The following is a 22,247-nucleotide window of genomic DNA, read 5'->3' on the forward strand; positions in this document are numbered from 1 at the left end:
TGTAATGCTGTAAAAGGTCGAATGGATTTTATTTAAGTATAAAGTTTGCAATTACAAATAAAATACTTCCTTTATATAGAATAATTTTCCAGCAAGCAGTCCTGAAAGGCTACAAGATTTAAAGTCTACAGTTGATCTCTTAACAAGTATAACCTTTTTTCGAATGAAGGTAAGTCAGTACTTATTTAACTAATTCTATGCTAGTGCCCTAATTTGGAACAGAGAAAAATATTGCTCAAGGCAAAAAAAAATACAGCTACATTGTGGGGGCATTTTAACCTAGACTTTCTGCTAGGTTGTACTCCATTGCCAAAGCTTCATCAAAATGGTACAAAAGGTCAACAAGCTTCAAGTGAAAATTATGTCCAGCATAAAATGAATTTTCACAATCTTTTGTGCCAGCTTATATTTTGAATGTTCTACTTTTAGTAGCTTAACAATGAACATTTTTTGCTCAAGCTTTAGCTCAAAGTTGTTTACGTATTGTTACAAGCAGGTGAAGAGGAATGATTTGGCTCCTGTCTTTTCAATCCCTCTGGTTGGCTGCGAAGATTTATGCTGTTTTTGGCAATGGGCTCACTCTCATTAAAATAAATTACCTAATGTAAATTGTGTGGAAGCAAGAGTATCTGTTAACTCTAAGAAAAATAATGGAATTGCCCTTTGGCAGACAAAATAATTTCTTCAAGATTATTATCTTGCAGATTATTGATTCAGTTGTGTCACTTGTGGTCTGTTCCATAAAAATGGAAGTGATTTAAATCTCTTGAATTGTGACTAAACTAAGATCTCTGCATACTGCTAGTCCTCCTGTAATGTAAGAAACTGAGTGTAGATATCATGATTTTTTTCTATTTGAGAATGATAGATGGGTGTTGATGGCTGGGCCAGTATTCACTGTCTAACCCTAGTTGCTATTGTGAACGTGGTGTTAAACTGTCTTCTTGAAATACCCACAGTGCCAGAGTGTGTTCCTAGATTTATCCCAGCAACACCGAAGGAACGGTGATATATTTCCAAAGCCATTTGGTGAATAGCTTGGCGGGGAATTTGCAGGTAGTGATGTCCCTATGAGTTATCTGCTGCCCCTGTCCTTCTAGATCATAGTGGTAGTGAGTTTGGAAGATGTTATATAGTCATAGGGGTGTACAGCACGGAAACAGACCTTCGCTCCAACTTGCCCATGCCGACCAGATATCCTAGCCTAATCTAATCCCATTTGTCAGCATTTGGCCCACATCCCTCTAAACCTTCATATTAATGTACCCACCCAGATCCTTTTTAAATTTTGTAATTGTACCAGCCCACCACTTCCTCTGACAGCTCATTCCATACACGTGCCACATTCTGTGTGAGTGCCTTTTAAATCTTCCCCCTCTCATCTTAAACCTATGCCCTCTAGTTTTGGACTCTCCCATCTTGTTGAAAAGACCTCATCTATTTACCCTATTCATGCCCCTCATGATTTTATAAACCTCTATAAGGTCACCCCTCAGCCTCCAAAGCTCGAGCGAAAATAGCCCAAGCCTATTCAGCCTCTATAGCTCAAAACCTCCAACCTTGCAACATTCTTGTAAATCTTCTCTGAACCCTTTCAAGTTTCAGAACATTCTTCCTATAGCAGGGAGACCAGAATTACACACAGTATTCCAAAAGTGGCCTAACCAATGTCCTGTACAGCTGCAACATGATCTCCCAACTCCTAAACTCAATGCACTGACCAATAAAGGAAAGCATACCAAACGCCTTCTTCACTATCCTATCTATCTGCGACTCCACTTTCAAGGAATTATGAACCTGCACTACAAGGTCTCTTTGTTCAGCAACACTCCCCAGGACTTTACCATTAAGTGTATAAGTCCTGCTCTGATTTGCTTTTCCAAAATGCAGCATCTCACATTTATCTAAATTAAAGTCTATCTGCCACTCATTGGCCCATCTGATCAAGATTCCATTGTACTCTGAGGTAACTTTCTTTGCTGTGCACTACACCTCCAAATTTGCAAACTTACTAACCATACCACCTATGCTCATATCTGAATCATTTGTATACATGATGAAAAGCAACGGGCCTTGTTGCACATTACTAGTCACAGGCCTCCAGTCTGAAATGCAATTCTCCACCACTACTTTTGAGCCTGTTCTGAATCCAACTGGCTCGTTTTCCCTACATTCCATGTGATCTAATCTTCCTACCATGAGGAACCTTGTCGAACACCTTACTGAAGTCCATATAAATCACTTCCACTGCTCTGTCCTCATGAATCCTCTATGTTACTCCTTCAAAAAAACTCCAAATTAGTGAGACATGATTTCCCATGCACAAAGCCATGTTGACGATCCCTAATCAGTCCTTGCCTATGCAAATACATGTTAAATCCTGTCCCTCAGGATTCCTTCCAACAACCTGTCCACGGCCCATGCCAGGCTCACCAGTCTATAGTTCCCTGACTTTTCCTTACCACCTTTCTTAAGTAATGGCCCCACGTTAACCAATCTCCAGTTTTCTGGCACCTCGCTGTGACTATTGATGATGCAAATACCTCAGCAAGGGGTCTAGCAATCACTTCCCTAGTTTCCCACAGAGTTCTGGGTACACCCGATCAGGTCCTGGGGATTTATTCACCTTTTTGCATTTTAAGACATCCAGCAACACCATCTCTGTGTAATATGGGCATTTTTCAGATGTCACTATTTATTTCCACACGTTCTAGATCTTCCATATCCTTCTCCACAGAAAACACTGATGCAAAATACTTGTTTAGTATCTTCCCCCCCATCTCCTGCGCTTCCACACGTAGGCGTCCTTGCTATCTTTCCAGGAGTTGAGTTACTTGCTGCAGAATTCTTAACCTTTGATTCCACTCTTACTGCCTTGGTATTTGAGTTTTTGGTCTGATGAATAGGAAGAGCTTCCCATAGGACTTGTAAAGCAGGTAGGACCACAGCAACAACAAAACTCTGAAGTTTTAACTGTGGACTTACGTGGACGAATAGGCCCAAGTGAACCTACTTGATATGTCCCTTAGCACATTTTAACAACTTAATATAAGGACTTTGTATGAGAAACATATGCATTTTTTCCTAACAGATAGGTGGTTATCTTTACACAAGAGCAAGTGCTTTGCAATTGTCCTTCCCACTTGATTCAATCTAAATCAATAACATGTTCACTGTCTCCTTCTCAATTTCCATCAGTTGAGGTGCAGTATCCTGGGTAGATCCTGCTGTTTATTTCTTGTTTCTTTGCAGTATACTGTACTAAGTTGCACCTGGCTCTGAGCAATTCTAAAAATAACTGGGGATTCAGTAGGTACAGTCCAAATGTACAATTTATAGAATGAAAATGTCAGCAGCTGGGAATTTGAAAATAGATGTGCAGTAAAGGCTGAAAGATGTGATCTTGGGAGAAATAATTGCTGAGCACTTTACTTTTCATGGTTTTAACTGGTTGGAATCTCAAGTACATTACAATTAAAGTTCACTCAAAACAGAAGGATACAGGGAATTAACAAAAGGTAATGTTTTCCTCCCATTCACCACCTTCAGTTTTTAGTCGTTACTGAAGCAATCCCTTTTGGAGGTGGTGACTGATGTTTTCTGTTTCCTTCTACTTGTTTAAATTTTATTTCAACCAATAGTATGTACAGCAGAGACTGAGAAGGTGAGAGGAGGCATACCAGAGTTTCTAGTAACTTCCTCCCTGTGATTTTTGGTGTCTAAGGAGTCTTGGTGAGTTTATGTAATGCACTGGTACACACTGCAGCTACTGAATGTTGGTGGTGTCGAAATTAAATGTTTGTGGATATGGTGCCAATCAAGAAGGTTACTCTGACATGGATGGTGTCTGGGTTCTTGAGTGTATTTGGAGCTGCGCTAATCCCGGCAAGTGGGAATATTTCATCACTCTCCTGACTTGTGCTTTGTAGCTAGCGGGCAGGTTTTGGGGAGTCAGGAGGAGAGTTGGCTTTTGCAGAATTCCCACTTTTTGTTGTAGTATTTATATAGCTAGTCCAGTTTAGTTTCTGGTAAATGATAGTGGGGCGATTCAACAATGGCAGTGCCATTGAATGTCAAACGACAATGTGAGATTTGTACATCCTGGCTTTAGAATCTAAGGAGTCACAAGTTATGTAGAATATTGTGCTACCATCAGTTTGTATCCCCACTTCTGACCTCATGGTGGAGGGAACGTCATTCATAAAGCTTCTAAAGATGGCATCATGCTTTAAGTGGACCAAGGCAAAATGGAGTATGAGATCTTTATACCCAGTGGTCATATGCTTTTTGATACTGATAATATTGTGCACATGTTTTGAAGTTATGCTGACATACTGGAACATAACACATGCATCTTTGCCTGTTGTATTATAAAAATACATAATTATTTAAATTGTATAGATAGTATCTAAACTTTGAAAATCCAAGGTGAACATTAAGAAGAAAATAGATATTTTAAGGGGGTCGAATGTATATAGACTCCATGTAGATTAAGAACATTTGAGTGGGAGAGAATATTAAATAGAAGATGGGTGAAATGATCTCTGATTCAAATGTGTAATCATTTTCAGAGGTCCTATTGTGCATCCTAATTTCTTGACGACACAATCAAACATCGGGGCAGTCCATAGAAAACATGGATTGAAGATTTATTTGTTTTTCAACTGTAGGATAGCATTTATTGGTTCCCTAAAATGAAGTAAAATGTAGCTGAGAAACCTATACAAAACTAAAAAAATTGTTACTCATATATAAGTACAGTGTTACATTGAGAGATTGGTGTCTTTTGGAAGTATTAAGAAAGTACAGAACAACATGTTATGATTTTGTAATGTTTCAAGATGTTTCATTCTCTCTTAGGTTCAGGAACTGCAGAGCCCGCCACGGGCAAGTCAAGTTGTGAAAGATTGTGTAAAGGCTTGTCTGAATTCCACTTATGAGTATATCTTCAATAACTGCCATGAACTGTACAGTCGAGAATATCAAACAGATCCAGTAAGTTCACATCCTGCTTAGACATTTCGTGAAATTATTTAAAATTGAAAATTCAACAGGGATCCCTTTATTGTAATTTGATACACAACCTTTAGGTTTAATTTGTTGTTGTCTTTTCCTGACACACACAGTTTATGATGTAATGGGACCTAATTGATAAGAGAGGAAATGGATTCTTCCAACTCTGTTCATACTTTGCAACATGACAGAATTAGCATAATGGCTACACTTGGATTAAATTAAAACTAATTTACTGTAACATTCTCTTTAAAATGCTGGGTTATTTTGGAAAAATGTACATAACAAAATTATCATCTATGAACAATAGCTGGCCTCCATATTCGAAGATTGTGGTGACATGACCTACAGACTTAATTTAGTTTTGCTTAGAAATAATAGAAAATTCACAGCCCTTTAGAAACCAGTATCTTGGAGTGTCTTGCTTGTTAATTCATCTTTCTGGTAGTGTACTTAATTCATTTTGGAACAGACAAAGTAGGCATCTTTGAGTATCTTCTTTCTGGTTTAATGTATTAAACCAGTTGAGAACATAGATCAAACTCTACAGACACACTGACACCTGTCAACTATCTTAGAAGTATACAATGAATCTTTCTTAAGTCTTATATTTGTTACAGGAAAAAAAGATCTATGCATGTACTCCTATCTAAACCTGTACAATGACATAACCTCTGAACCTTACTTGTATGATAAATATGTCTCCAAAATTGATAATTTCTTAACAATAAGCAGATAAGTATCTTAACTTTCAACAGCGGAGCATGTTGTAAGTCTATAATAATTTTTGCTAAATCTGTTTTGTAAAATTATAATAAGTGTAGTCTGTAAACTAAACTGTTAACATCTATTTTGAATGGTTTACAATAAAATATTGAGCATTGAATTATTGTACAACTTGCATGTTGTCACTTTTTATATTCCAATCATGTTAACAAACCTAAGATCTGTAAAACTTATTTTGTTTTTCTAAACTGCAAGTTTTGGTATCCGTATCCTTGTGTCACATGACAAAATTTGGTACTTGCAAAAAAAAACTCAATCACTTAAGAAATACATGCTGCAGAGCCTTTTAATAAAGTATAAATATTCTAATTTGCTGATGAAATATGGGCAAGTGAGAAAATATTCTTTGATAAGCATTATAGATTACAGTGTAATTATACAATGAATAGTCAGTACTACTTACAAAATATGACATTTGATTTGTGAAAATAATTTTGAATTGCAGTGCAAGAGGCAATTCTGGTTTCACTGCAGCATATTTTCAGATATAGAATAGGGGAAGAAATCTGATACTTAAAACTAACCATCATCAATGGGATAGAAGTAGGCAAGATTAGCACTGTAATGAAACACAGATCAGAATAAATCTTTTGGTTGGTGGATATTTTCAAGTTGGTAATCAGCTAAGGACAAAAAAAGGATTTTTTTTGTGCCCAACAAAAACAGTAACCTACTTTTTTTCATCCAACAGAATAAAAAAGCTGAAGTCCCTCCAGAGGAACAAGGGCCAAGCATTAGAAATTTAGACTTTTGGTCCAAACTTATAACACTCATTGTTTCAATCATAGAAGAGGACAAGAATTCATATACACATTGCCTCAATCAGTAAGCATCTACTCATTTGTCATTTTTATTGTTTTTAAACCCACTGAAGTGTTGCTTTATACATGTTATAAAATCCAGTTCATGGGTTGCATCTTCAAGTAGTTGTTTAATTGTCTTTCAACTAAAGATTAGAGGTTTTGTGATTTGAATATTTGCCACTTCAGGGAAAATGTGTGATTTTTTTTTTCTCTCTTAAATATGTTAATAAAGGGCTTTTAACTCAGTTCTTTTGGCCTTCAGTTGCAACAATAATTAACTTTTTCAAGGGAATTGATCAGCTATCCTTATAATTAATTGCTTAATGTTTTAATCTATTGATCAACAGCAACAACATCCACTTGTGTTGTGTTTTTAATTCAGAATTCTCACAAGGTCCTTCACCAAACATAACCAGGTCAAAATGCTATTTATTTCCCATCTGTTATTGCCAATGTGTACAAATCTAAGTTATACTTTGAAATCACCTTTCTTTTAAAAGGTCAAAAATGACTCATCTCGTTCTAATCTTTGACTTGTGCTATGAACTGCTTCTGTTTTGAGCAGAATGTAGATAGTGTTAATATGCTACACTTTCATGAGATGCAGTTCAAGTGAAGTGTCAGCAGGCAGACCACGATGGGCTGATGGCAGCTGCGTGAAAAAAAAGATGGTAGATCATGTGAGACTTTCTATTAGATCCATGAAGTTAATCTGTAAAGAGGCATTTTCAGATTTAGTTTAGTTGCCTCAAGTCAGCAGAACATTATGAACATTAATTGCAATCTCCTGAAACATTGCAGCACATTGAAGAGAAGGTGATTGTAACTGACAAACATGTTGCGTTCATTGTGTTCTGGAATAGTGTAACTGATATCTTCCTTCTCAGTTAGATCATTAATTTTCTACTAGCCATCAAAAAGTGGCCCTAACTGAAAAAGCTATCTAGAATGCTTGAGCAGTTCCTCCAACTGGTCTCCATCTCCCTCATATTAAACACGATCCCTTGCAGATATGCCTTCCAATGATTTTTCCAGAATTGAGGTTATGAATGTGAAATGTTGCCTCCAGCATCCTGAGAGATCAGCTATTTAACATTACAGAATGCTTACGTTGACTAAGACTTGCATGAAGTGTAATAATTTCTGTCAGCCTGTAATTAGGAGTTAGAGATGATTAAACTGCAACAATTTTAATGACAGGATTTGAGTCTTTCCATGGTTGGCCACTGCTGAAATCTGTAAAAGAAAAATTGACTACAATCATGACTTGTTAGGAGGAATATCTCTGAAATCAATGCAAGGTGCCTTTGTGAATGGCTAGAGGAACGATGGAGACTGAAGAATGGGGAATAGTTGCAAAAAGATGGCAAATAAGAGCTCTTGACCAGAGGGATGGTAGAGAATAGTTTTAATCTAATAAACATCCATCTGGCAAAAGTAGAAGCAAGAGCTGTTCTGAAGGATAGCTAGGCTTACTGTTGCAATTAGGTGAGGAGAAGAAATCAAATCCCCTCTTTTAGGTAGTTTTAATCAACCTGTTCAGAAATGTTTTTACACACAACTTGAACCTGGGCCTTTTGGCTGTGAGGGAGGGATGCTACCACAATGCCACAAGAGCCCTGCTCCCTCATTTTAAGCTACACTGAGTCATTTACGACACATTTTTGTTTCTCTTTTATCATGTAGCTATCACACTCCAATTAAAATGTAATTAACTCAATCAGAAGCCAAATCATAAGGTTTTCTTAAGTGAAAGTAAAAAGAATTTTATTAGCCACCAAGAAAAAATAAAATTAACATCTAATACAAGTAACAAGATGAAGAAGAAAGGTATCTAGTACAGACAGGAAGGTAAAGGAAGTTAACTTCACAATAACTTGATTTAGGATTGTTTAGTTGTCTCATTTCTTCAGTAGCAAAGCTTTCATAGAACAATACACGCAGTACAGGCCCTTCAGCCCTCAATGTTGTGCCAACCTGCGAAACCAATCTGAAACCTACACTATTCCATGATCATCCATATGTTTATCCAATGATCATTTAAATGGCCTTAAAGTTGGCGAGGCTACTACTGTTGCAGATAGGGCATTCCATGCCCTTACTACTCTCTTAGTAAAGAACCTCTGACATCTGGCCTATATCTATCCTCCCTCAATCTAAAGATATGTCCCCTCATGCTAGCCATCACCATCCAAGGAAAAAGGCTGTCACTGTCCACTCTATCTAATTCTCTGATCACCATCCTCTAATCACCGTGGGCGGCGGGGTGGCTCAGTAGTTAGCACTGCTGATCCGGGTTTGATTCCCACCTTGGGTGACTGTGTGCAGATGCACATTCTCCCTCTGTCCGCGTGGGTTTCCTTTAGGTGCTCTGGTTTCCTCTCTCAATCCAAAGATGTGCAGGTTGGGTGAATTGGTTCTGCTAAATTGCCGGTAGTGTTAGGTGCATCAGGGGTAAATATAGGGTAGGGGCATGGGTTACTCTTCGGAGGAACGGTGTGGGCTTGTTGGGCCAAATGGCCTGTTTATATATTGTGGGGAATCTAATCTAATTTAATCTTGTATATCTCTGTTAAGTCACCTCTCAACCTTCTTCCCACTAACGAAAACAGTCTCAAGTCCTTCAGCCTTCCCTCATAAGACCTTCCCTCCATACCAGGCAACATCCTGGTAAATCTCCTGCACCCTTTCCAATGCTTCCACATCCTTCCTATAATGCGGCGACCAGATCTGTATACAATACTCCCAAGAGCAGCCGCACCAGAGATTGGTACAGCTGCAACATGACCTCATGGCTCCGAAAATCAATTAAACCTAATACACCCAAAGTCCCACACAGGAGGTTAGTGAGTAAAATTAGGGTGCATGGTATTGGGGGCAAAGTACTAGATTGGATTGAAAATTGGTTGGCTAATAGGAAACAAAGGGTAGTGATAAACGGCTCCATTTCGGAATGGCAGGCAGTGACCAGTGGGGTACCGCAGGGATCTGTGCTGGGACCACAGCTTTTTACAATATATGTTAATGATATAGAAGATGGTATCAGCAATAACATTAGCAAATTTGCTGATGATACAAAGCTGGGTGGCAGGGTGAAAAGTGATGAGGATGTTAAGAGATTACAGGGTGACCTGGACAAGTTAGGTGAGTGGGCAGATGCATGGCAGACGCAGTTTAATGTGGATAAATGTATGGTTACCCACTTGGGTGGCAAGAACAGGAAGGCAGATTACTACCTAAATGGAATCAATTTAGGTAAAGGGGCAGTACAGAGAGATCTGGGTGTTCTTGTACACCAGTCAATGAAGGCAAGCATGCAGGTACAGCAGGTAGAGAAGAAGGCTAATAGCATGCTGCCTTCATAACAAGAGGAATTGAGTACAGAAGCAAAGAGGTGCTTCTGCAGCTGTACAGGGCCCTGGTGAGACCACACCTGGAGTACTGTGTGCAGTTCTGGTCTCCAAATTTGAGAAAAGACATTATGGCTATTGAGGGAAATTTAGGACAGAGCTCAGGAGAAATTTCTTCACCCAGAGAGTGGTGGCTGTGTGGAATGCTCTGCCCCAGAGGGCAGTGGAGGCCCACTCTCTGGATTCATTTAAGAAGGAGTTGGATAGAGCTCTCAAAGATAGTGGAGTCAAGGGTTATGGAGATAAGGCAGGAACAGGATACTGATTAGGAATGATCAGCCATGATTATATTGAATGGCGGTGCAGGCTCGAAGGGCTGAATGGCCTACTCCTGCACCTATTGTCTATTGTCTACACCCAAACTGGGTGGCAGGGATCTATTTACATGGACACTGAGATCTCTCTGCTTATCCACACTACCAAGAATCTTATTTTAGCCCAGTACTCCGTATTCCTGTAATTCCTTCCAAAGTGAATCACCTCACACTTTTCCAAATTAAACTCCGTTTGTTACCTCTTTGCTCAGCTGTGCAGCTTATCTACGTCCCCCTGTAATGTGCAATATCCTTCTGCACAATCTACAACTCCACCGACTTTAGTGTCATCTGCAAATTTACTAACCCATCCTTTTATGCTCTTATTCAGGTCATTTATAAAAATGATAAACAACAGTGGCCCCAAAACAGATCCTTGCGGTACACCACTAGTAACTGAACTCCAGGATGAACATCTCCCATTAATCACCATCCTTTGTCATCTTTCAGCTAGTCAATTTCTGATCCAACCACTAAATCACCCTCAATCCCATGCCTGTGTATTTTCTGCAATAGCCTACTGTGGGGAACCTTATCAAACGCTTTACTGAAATGCATATACACCACATCAACAACTTTGCCCTCATCCAAATGTTTGGTCACCTTCTCAAAAAACTCTAAGGTTTGTGAGGCTCAACCCACCCTTCAAAAAGCCACGTTGACTATCAAATTATTCTTTTCTCGATGACTATAAATCCTATCTCTTATAATCCTTTCCAACACTTTACCCACAACCGAAGTAAGGCTCAATGGTCTATAATTACCAGGGTTGTCGCTACTCCCCCTCTTGAACAAGGGGGCAACATTTGCTATCCTCCTGTCTTCTGACACTATTTCTGTAGACAATAACAGCACTAAAGTTCAAAATCAAAGACTCTGCAATCTCCTCCCTAGCTTCCCAGAGAATCCTAGGATAAATCCCATCTAGCCCAGGGGACTTATCTATTTTCACACTTTCCAAAATTGCTAATACCTCCTTATGAGCCTCAATCCTATCTAGTCAATTGCCTGTATTTCAGTATTCTCTTTGACAGCATAGTCTTTTTCCTGTATGAATGCTGACGAAAAATTGACAAAAAATATTCATTTAGCGCCTTTCCTATCTCCTTGGACTCTACGCATAATTCCCACTCCTGTCCTTGACTAGCCCTAATCTTATTCCAGTTATTCTTTTATTCCTGACATACCTATAGAAAGCTTTAGGGTTTTCCTTGATCATACCTGCCGAAGACTTCTCACATCCCCTCCTGGCTTTTCTTAGCTTTCTCTTCAGTTAATTCAGTTATACTTGAGTTTATAGTAAATTCTTGGTACACCCTACTATGAGGCTGAGAGAGAGAGTGTTCTCCAACTTTCCTTGTCACTGCTCACTTACTCAAAAGTAATTTTTGAAATAAAGTTTACTGCATGTTTTAGAGTCAAGTGTTAAATACCAGAGGTTAAGAGTTTGGTCATATACACTTGTAGTCAGAGTTTATTTTTAACTCACACATCATAAACTCCATAATGAGGAGGTGCCGGTGTTGGACTGGGGTGGATAAAGTTAAAAATCACAACACCAAAAGGTTATAGTCCAAAAGATTTATTAGGAAGTACTAGCTTTCAGAGCGCTGCTCCTTTGTCAGGTAGTGAGTGGGGCAGAATCATAAGACACAGAATTTATAGTACAAGATTATAGTGTCACACAACTGATACAATATAATGAACAAACCTCGATTTCCCGAACACAGCTGATTATTTGTAGTGCTTCCCAATTATCCCTTAATTATCATTTAACCATCACCTGCTATCTAGTTCATTTGGTCTTTAGGTATCTCAGCTAAACCCTACCAGATAATGGTTGCACTCTCTCTTTCCAGTGAGCCTTTCATCTCCAATGTGTATTTTCACCTAGTTGCTTGACACCTTTCTGTTTCAGATCTGAGCTGCTATACCTTTTATGATTGTTAGTTTCAGCCTAAATTGATTCTTGTTTAGTTTTAATTTCTTGAGCATGGCTTGATCTTGTTTGGTATCATAGCATCCATTCTTAGGTCAGTATTTGATCTTAAATCCAATTTTAGTTAATGAAAATTCTTGAGTATGACTATCAGATGATGGAAAGTTTAGTATTGATGGTCTATTTTTTATTATGATCATAACATCAATGCAACAGTGCAGGCTACATTTCCATTCCAAAGACAATGGATATTGGTTCTTCTATATTTTTTAAATCAACCAGTTCAACCACCTCCAGGGTAGGTGGGTTTTGAATCTGGACCATCTGTCCCAGAGGTAGGGAAGTTCCCAGTGCACACCAAACCTCTTTGCTGCTTTTTATGTACGTGCCCTAATCTTCTCCCAATCAGTATCTGCTGCCATAAGTCTGAACTTGACTATGCATATATACATACTCCATTAACACTCCATCTGCAATGTTAGCAAACTGTGTGTCTCAGTATGTTGCACAGAACCAGGAGTTGGAGCAGCAGCAGCAATAACAACAACAATAGCTGCACAGTGCTGAGTGGATGTGACAGTGAGAGGGGAGCAGCCAATTGAAAGTGAAACTTGTCGATCTTACTGTGGCTAAATAGTGAAAGATGATTTCCACGAGTGGCCAAATGGGTTACTGGGGAGTGGAAACTAGTGATTCTCGCTGGGGGAGAAAAAAAGAGGAAGTGTAGCAATTTTGTAGGGCTGAATTAGTGTCTATGGATTGTACCTTGAGATGTTTTTTGGTGCTGAGCAACAGGGAGACTGTTCATAGTTAGCAGTGAGCTGAAGCCGCCAACTGTGTTCTCTGACTTCATGCCAAATATTAATAGTCACTGACGTGATTGCTGTTGGGGCCTGGGGTGGAAGCAGGCATTAAGGCTTGCTAGTGGTCATGCCGTATTCCTTCTCTCCCAATGCATGCCACTTGCATCTACTTATGTCAGTCAATGAAAATTTAAAGGGTGCGATTTAGAGTGCTACTAAAACCATACACAGCTCTCATCCCTGTTCATATGGGATGTCGTAGAGATGTACAGCACAGAAAAAAAAGTGTTCAGTCCAACTTGTCCATGCCAACCAGATATCCCAACCTAATCTAGTTCCATTTGCCAGCACTTGACCCATATATCTCTCTAAACCCTTCCTATTCATAGATGCCTTTTAAATGCTGTAATTGTACCAGCCTCCACACACTTCCTCTGACAGCTCATCCTCCTCTCACCCTAAACCTATGCCCTCTAGTTCTAGACACCCACACCCCAGGGAAAAGATCTTGTCTGTTTCTCCTATCCATGCCACTCTTGATTTTCAAACCTCTATAAGGTCTCCCCTCAGCCTCCAACGCTCCAGGGAAAACAGCCTCAGCCTATTCAGCCTCTCCCTATAGCTCAAACCCTCCAACCCTGGCAACATCCTTACAAATCTTTTCTGAATCCTTTCAAGTTTCGCAACATTGTTCTGATAGAAAGGAGACCAGAATTGCATGCAATATTCCACAAGTGGCCTAACCAATGTCCTGTACAGCCACAACATGACTTCCCAACTCCTGTACTCAATACTCTGACCAATAAAGGAAGGCATATCAAATACCTTCTTCACTATCCTATCTACCTGCGAATCTACTTGTAACGAACTATGAACCTGCCATCCAAGGTCGCTTGGTTCAGTAACACTGCCTAGGACCTTACCATTAAGTGTATAAGTCCCACTCTGATTTATTTTTCCAAAATGCAGCAGCTCGCATTTTTCTAAATTAAACTCTATCTGCCACTCCTCAGCCCATTGGCCAATTTGATCAAGATCCGATTGTACTCTGATGTAACCTTCTTCGCTGTCCACTACACCTTCAATTTTGGTGTAATCTGCAAACCTACTAGCTATACCTCCTAATTTCACAGATGTGAACAGATTCTCTGCACCAGCCAGCAAGATCCAATCAGGAGGGATTAACTCTGGGTCATATATTTGGGTACAGTGAAGCCTGTGACAATTTGCTATCTGCCATAATCCTGTTTTGAATTTAAGCAAAATGATAGCAAATCAATTTGAATATTGAATGAAGCAAAGTTATTTAAGTCATTATAGCTAACAGGTGTAATTTATTAATAAATATGACTGACTCTACACAATTAATTGTGCAGTTCAAAGTTCTTTTCCTTTAAATTAAGGGTTACAACTGACTTGTGACTGGTGACATAGTTCAGTTGTATAGCTGGCCAATATGCTGGTGTCCACTTAATAACTTGAGTTTAGCAGTTTCTCTCATTCGGATTACAAACACTGAGCAGGTGATCCAGAACATGAGACTGCAGTTACCTTTCAGATTGGCTGTGCATTAGACAAGTTGACAACAAATAACTTGAATAGTATTTAATCCAACACAAGTAACTGAATACAGCTGTTATAGGGATTATAAAGTTTAACCTACAGTGGATCATACTGACAATAGATTTTTGTATTACTGTTTCAAGAATGTTGGAAACCTTCATTATTATGCTTTACAACTTCAGGCACCGCTGTTCCCTATTCCCAACTGGCTTGTGTGTTAACCGTAAAATTTAACACTCCACGTTCCTGATTGCAAGTGGCATAATTTGCATTCTTAGAGTACAGACTTGCTGCGTCTCTTCATCAAGGACTTGGTTCCTTCAGCACTTGTAGTTGACAGACAAAATCAACAGTACTGCACTTTCCATGGTCCTACAAAGTAAGAACATAGCAGCTGCTGATTGCCACTGGTTAGTCCTTATTTCCATACTCCTTGATCTACACCCACTGTCCCCACCAACCTTTTCCTTTTATATCCACATGTGCGGGTGTTGCTGCCCTAGAGGACCTCATAAAGCCCTTACCAGCAGACAAGCAGGAGGCTGGGAAAGCACAGCAAGCCAAGTAACCAGGAGGTGGAGAAGTCAATGTTTCGGGTGTAACTCTTTTTCAGGACTGGGGGTGGGTGTAAGGGGAGCTGCAGATAAGTCGGTGGGGGTGTGAGGTGAGGTAGGGATAGGTAAACACAAGTAGAGTGTATGACTTGATTGGTCGATGGGAGGAATGAATCCAGTTAGTAGCTGGAAAGGTCAGTCAGAGGAATGAAAGAGAGCAGGGAGGGGCTGTGAAGGGAGATTATTTGAAAATGGAAAACTCAATGTTGAGTCTTCCAGGTTGTAGATTGCCTCGGTGAAAGATAAGGTGTTGTTCCTCCAATTTGCGGTCTGAGTTGTTGTGGTAATGGTGGAGGCCAAGAATGGTTGGAAAGGGAGTGGGGAGGGGAACAAAAATAGACAGTGACTAGGAGCTCAGACTGTGAGGTACTGCCCAGTTCTACCTGCTCCCCGAGATCCACAAGTCCAACTACCCCAGCTGACCCATCATCTCCATATGCTCCTGCCCGACTGAACATATCTCATCCTATCTCCACTCCATCCTCTCCCCCTTGTTTCAGACACCTACATCCGTGATACTAACCATGACCTCTACCTCTTTAATAACTTCCAGTTTTCTGGTCCCAGTGCTTTATCTTCTCTATGGATATATAATCCTTTGCACGTCCATACCCCACAAGGATGGCCTTCAGGCCCTCAGCTTCTACCTCTCCAACAGACCCATCCAGTCTCCTTCCACAAATACTTTCCTCTGCCTTGTCGAACTAATTCTCACCCTAATAACTTTTACTTTAACTCTCCTCATTTCCTCCAAATCCAGAGAATGGCCATGGGCACTTGGATGGGCCCTAGCTATGCCTGCCCCCTTGTCGGCTACATCAAACTGTGCCCCAACCCTTCTGCCATTACATCGATGACTGCATTAGTACACTGTCCTGTACCCAGGCTGAACAGGAGCAGTTCATAAACTTCGCCCACAATGTGCACCGGACCCTCAAATTCACTTGGTCCATCTCAGATACCTCTCTTCCCTTTCTTGACCTCTCCATTTCCATCTCCGGTGACAGTCTCCAGATGGACATTTACGATAAACCTACAGACTCCCATGACTACCTGGACTATACTGCCTCCCACTCAACATCTTGCATGAACTCTATCCTGTTCTCCCAATTCCTCTGCCTCTGCCAAATCTGCTCAGAGAAGAAGACATTCCACTCCCAGGCATCCCAGATGTCCCCTTTTTTTGAAAAACGTGAATCCTCCCCCTCTTGTCATCCAGACAACCCTCCAGCGCACCTCCTCCATTCCCTGCTCAACTGCTCTCAAATCCCCTCCCTCAAATGCAATAAAGATGGGGTTCTCCTTGTCCTCAGCTACCAACCACCAGTCTCTGCATCCAATATATCACCCTTCCACCAACTCTAATTAGATCCCACCACCAAGAACATCTTCCACTCCCACCCCTCTCTGCCTTCCATAAGGAGAGTTTCCTTTGATCAATCCTTGGTTTCCGCCACTCTCCACAACAATTTCCCCCCCCACCAAACTCCCAGGTACCTTCCCCTGCAACCGTAAAAGATGCAAAACCTGCCAGCACTCCACCCTCTTCCCCCCACCCCCACCAACTTCAGCTCCATCCAGGGCCCCAAATAGTCCTTCCAGGTAAGGCAGAGGTTCACCTGCCTCTCCTGCAACCTAGTTTACTATGTCTGGTGCTCCCTGCAGGGGCTGACCTAACCTGTCAGTCACCACCCATTTTATTTCCCCTTCCCACTCTCTTTCCGACATGACCATCCTTGGCCTCATCCATTGCCACAGCGAATCAGACCACACATTGGATGAAGACCACATCTACTGCCTGGGCAGCCTACAGCCCAGAGGATTCAACATTGAGTTCTCCAATTACAAATGACCTCACTTTCTATCCCCGACTCCCTTCCCAGCCCCTCCCCCTGCCTTCCATTCCTCTCACCAACCCTTCCAGCTACTAACCTGATTCATTCCTCCCATCATCCAACCAGGTCATACCCTCTATTTGTGTTCACCTATCTCTACAATCAACCCCCTCCCGCCGCATCTGTAGCTTCCCTTACACCCACCCCCAGTCCTGAAGAAAGGTCATACCTGAAACATTGATTTCTCTATCTCCTGATGCTGCCTGGCTTGCTGTGTTCTTCCAGCTTCCTGCTTGTCTACCTTGGATTCCAGCATGTGCAGTTCTTTTGTCTATAACAAAGCAAAGTATTAAGCCTGGTTTTGCAAATAGGACTAGCTAATCATTAATGCCCTATAATCCAAATTCAAACATGCAAATATTATGCACAAAAAAAAAGTTTCAGATACAGATTGAATATCATCTGAAGGCAAAGAAAACAGAAAGAAAACAGTTATGACATAGTAAACAGCAAATTACTTGAAAACCAGATACAAGACAGATCACAAGAGGTTTTAAGTGACATAGATATTGGCTTGCAAACACACAATGGGAAGTGCTTTATGCCTAGTATATCTTTCTCTCTCATCCCAGAATGCAGCAAAGAAATTGTGTTGAAACATGTTACGGATGCAGCAGCAGTCTTTCACAGTCGGGCTTTGGTTAGTATTCCTAACTAGTAGCCAAATCCCCTTTCCTGAGGCCCAGAGCCCTTTGTTCATCATTTCATCCAGGTGCCTCAAATCATTTTCCTTCTCCTTGTAGAGTTGATGGCTTGATGGCTCAGTGGCTACAAGTGCTGCCTCAAAGTGCCAGGAACCTGGGTTCAATTCCAGCCATGGGTGAATCTGTGGAGTTTGCACATTCTCCCTGCGTCTGCATGGGTTTTCATCAGATGCTCTGGTTTCCCGCCACAGACCAAAGATGTGCAGGTTAGGTAATTAGCCATAGTTTAAAAAAAAGCGGAGTTGCAGATCTGGGTGAGTTGCTCTTTAGAGGGTCGGTGCGGACTCAATGGGCCAAGTGGCCTCTTTCTGCTCTTCTATGATTCTCTGAATAAATCCCTAAGCTCAAAGAGGTTAGGCATAACTTATTCCCTCTGTCTCATGGGGGGGCTGCTATTTAATCAATGTGGAAAGTGATCATTCATCACTTTTTTCTCCATGTTAGTTTCCTCATCACTTCTTCAATTTCTCAGAAGTGAAAGTAATTACAAACTCCCAAGCCCTTAGTACATACTTGTATACTTTAGAATTAGAATTTGATTTTATTGTCACAGATACTCAAGTACAGGAATGCAGGAGTACAATGAAAATTGTATGATGTCCTGGCTCCATCTTAGGTACCAAAGTACCAAGGTACAAAATCTTAGGCACAAAGTAGATAAATAAAGAAACAAAATTAAAAATTCAACACTGCAGCCCTTAAGTATTTATTCATGCTGGGTTCAAACTCCCCACAAGGTTTCGATCTCCCCTATGTTGTGCTCGATCCACCACCCTCGCTACCTCCACAATTGCTGGGAGACATCAGGCTGCCTGCTCTTGCCGCAGTTGTGGCAAACCTCTTTTGCGCAGTGATGGGCTCAATCTCTCCCACATTGGGGTCTCTCCCTCCTCTGCATTACTCACTCGTTCTCCCCTGTGTGCTCTCACTATCATTCCCCACGTTGGGCTCGTTCTCTTCACAGAAGGTAAGTAGATTAAAATTTTAAAAAGCTATGAAGGAAGGGGGAAAAATATGTAAAAGTGGATAGAACCGATGAGCTCTGGGCAGGAGCCCACACACTGCTGATACTCCGCTGCCATCTTGAACCTTTTATGCTTGAACCAGTTATGCTTATTACTCGGGCATGCAAATTGTCACATGGCCATAAACCATACAAAGCATGTACAGTATTGACATCTCATTTGGAGGCTAGACAGTGCCTGGCGAGAATAAACACTTCCATTGTAAGGCTAATCAAGCTCTTATCGAGCCCATGTTCAGCAACCATGTCCCTTGAAAATGCAAATGTTTCCAATTGCAACAGTTATTTCCTCAGAGCATTAAAGAAGTTTCTACTTTACAACATTATTGTTGCTTTGTATGTTTGTATAGCTAAATGGCTCATGTCTCACCTTGACCTGAGCTGTTCATAAATAAGTTTGCATTCGTTATGTTTTATTTTAGCCCTCGCAATGCCTTAGCTAGGCATCACACTGTGCCGAGGCTCCCTGCCCTCTGATCTCCTACATACCTTTCCAGATATCTATCTAGTAGTGTAATTAATTTCAATACATACATGTTCCCCAGCTGGAAGATTCTTGATCTGTGGAACCTTTTACCTTTGTGGTTATTGAAATAGAAACTAAACCTTCAAGCAACACCAATAACCCAGAAAATCTCAACAGTTCATTTGCTGGGTTTAAAATCTGGCAATTGTCTTTCAGGAATATCATATCAATGTGTACATTGATATTCCTTATGTTCTTATAAATTCTGCCAGTTGGCTCAGGTAGCAGGAAGTGGTTAACATATGAGCTGTTTTTCAGCACAAAGTAGTGCTTACTACAGAGGAAAGAAAAAAAAAGAGGAGTAATGAGATAAAACAAATGTACATTTTCCCTTTTTCTATCTACATTTTTGTTCATGTATGCTAGCTCATTAATTAAGTAGAATTGGTGTCTGCTTCTTAAATTCCTGTGGAGGTAGGTAATGCTAAAAATGGAGATATATAAATTTTCATTCATAATTGTGAAACTCGCCATAATTAATAAAATGAAAAAGTTTAATGTATTATCACATTTTTAGCATTTAATTGAGTCATGTGTTCTCTTTATTTTAGGTTTCCACAAGAACTGAATGTGGGAAAGATAAGTGCAGAAGTGATGTGGAACCTTTTTGCACAGGACATGAAATATGCAATGGAAGGTTGTACTATTTCTAATATATTTTTCATTCACAGATTATGAAGTTCTATTTTTATTTCTTGGCAAGATATGACGGTTTGTCAATTGCTTGTGAATTTATGAAAAATATTTGAATTTATAATGCTAGTAAAAATCATGGGCAAAATTTAATCTGAGCACCTGGTGCCTTGCTGCCAGCTGGAGAACATAATACAGCCCGCTTTGGGGATGGTCCAAAGTGTTAATGGCCAGCAGCAGGCCTCCCTGGGATTAAGTTATCCATCACCCATCAAGAGCTGCCAGCTGGTCGAGGCTTGCAACTGTGTATTGCGCCAGAAGAGTGATAGCAGTTCTAGCAATGCACGCACAGGAAACCTAGTGAGGGACTCCTGCCACAGGTGAGTAAGGATGGGTTGGTAATTGCAGGGAAGGAGGTTCAGATCTAAGTGTGTCTCTCAGTGTGGCCCTCGCAGGGGCCAACCAGACCTTCCAGTCACCGTCCATTTTAATTCCCCTTCCCACTCCCTTTCCAACATGACTATCCTTGGCCTCCTCCATTGCCACAATGAACCACACTGCAAATTGGAGCAACAACACTTCATCTTTTGCCTGGGCACCTACAGCCCAGAGAACTCAATACTGAATTCTCCAATTTCAAATAACCCACCGACTCCCTTCCCAGCCCTTCCCTTCCACTCCTCCCTGCCACTACCATTCCCCTCATTGACCAACCAGATCGTACCCTCTGCTTGTCTTTACCTATACCCATTTCACCACCCTGCCCAGCCCTTTTATCTGCAGCTCCCCCTACACCCACCCCCAGTCCTAACGAAGGGTTACATTCAAAACATCGACTTCTCCACCTCATCATTCTGCCTGGCTTGCTGTGTTCTTCCAGCCTCTTGCCTGTCTACTTTGGATTCCAGCATCTGCATTTTTTTTTGTCTCTAACCTCCTTTCCTGATGCCATTCTATGAACCAGACACCCAGTGCCTGATAATGAAGGACTGCCCATGGCAGCATGTGAATAACGCAAAAAGGTTGAATACCAGCATCTAAGGAGGAGGGGGCGAGACCCTTATTTGGACATTGTTTAAACGCCATTTAATTTTTGTGCTTATTTAAAACCACAGTGTGAAGTGAGAGAGAATTGGTTAAGACCTGCATTTACAAGGGTAGCTGTATAGTTTGAAATCAAGAAACTTGATGTGGTTTGTAAACCATGTTTCTGTAGCTTTGGGGTTCCAGCAATGTGCAGACAAACTGGAGCCAAGATTTGTTTACAAGTGAAGTTGATTGGTTTGTGGACAAGGGTTCAGTTATCATTGACAAAAGTACTCTGCCTGCCAACAAGACATTGCTTATGTTGTCAGTTAACTGAACAGATTAGGCCATAAGCCCAGACAGAGCTAAACTAATTCAGACCAGAAAAGAAACCAACAGATCTGCAGAAGTCAAAAATCTGCAGTAAGCCACTTTAAACATGAAGAAAATCAGCTTCTAATACATGTTTCAAGCTGTGTCTTTCAATTGGATCAGTCAGAAACCTTTCATAAGTGAGCTAGCCACCCTGTGCCTCTTGCAAAGCAGTGGAAGCATTCAGAAGAAGGAAAGTTGAGGAGAAATCTTCAGATCAGCAAGAACTAAACCAAAAGATCTTGTAAACAAAGATGACCTGTTTTCCGTCCAGCCATTTTTTTTTGTTTGTGTGTATAAGGGGAAGTTTAACAGGGATTGAGAGTTTTAATTTGTAGGTTTATTTAATACAGTTTAATTGTTTACCTGAAGCTAGAATCTCATGCCCTGTAAGATATGGTGACTTCTTGTTAAGTACAGAAATCTAGTCTGTGCTTCCTTTCAACTTGGGTCTGAAATTCAGGTAATTTGGGGATTTTGCATATTTCTTTTAAAATATTTTAAATTTTGTCATGCCTCCAGGAATAGAAGGACTTAATTTCCAGTGTACTATCTCAGTTAAGGGCTTCAATTAGCAGGAGGGAGAGAAGGCTATCTCTAAGCCTTCTCAGCCTAGCGTCAACTGGGGCAGAGATGAGAAGTCATAGATACCCATCCAATCATCCCCTCACCTGACTAAATGCACCCCACCGCTAAACATACCTCTTAAGGTACTTTCAATCTTTACTTAATTGAATAATTAGCTATATAAGCCCCACACAATCAACATATTATTTTTACTTCAGTGGACTCTTTGTCCTAATGATAAACTCCAGGCATAAA

At 40.6% G+C, this 22,247-nt stretch overlaps 1 protein-coding gene across 18 annotated transcripts in view; it reads left to right on the forward strand.

Moving 5' to 3' along the window:
• The window catches only part of LOC122565310 (protein unc-13 homolog A), a 428,982-nt gene that overhangs the window by 299,758 nt on the left and 106,977 nt on the right, over positions 1-22,247 (forward strand). For all 18 annotated transcript variants that reach the window (XM_043721144.1, XM_043721135.1, XM_043721136.1 and 15 more), the window contains 4 exons: positions 80-169; positions 4,861-4,995; positions 6,491-6,624; positions 19,946-20,031. In XM_043721144.1, coding sequence (XP_043577079.1) covers positions 80-169; positions 4,861-4,995; positions 6,491-6,624; positions 19,946-20,031 — 445 coding nt within the window. The remainder of the gene's footprint in view (positions 1-79; positions 170-4,860; positions 4,996-6,490; positions 6,625-19,945; positions 20,032-22,247) is intronic.

Source organism: Chiloscyllium plagiosum, chromosome 31, assembly GCF_004010195.1.
Source record: "Chiloscyllium plagiosum isolate BGI_BamShark_2017 chromosome 31, ASM401019v2, whole genome shotgun sequence".
NCBI classification, from domain to species: Eukaryota; Metazoa; Chordata; class Chondrichthyes; order Orectolobiformes; family Hemiscylliidae; genus Chiloscyllium; species Chiloscyllium plagiosum.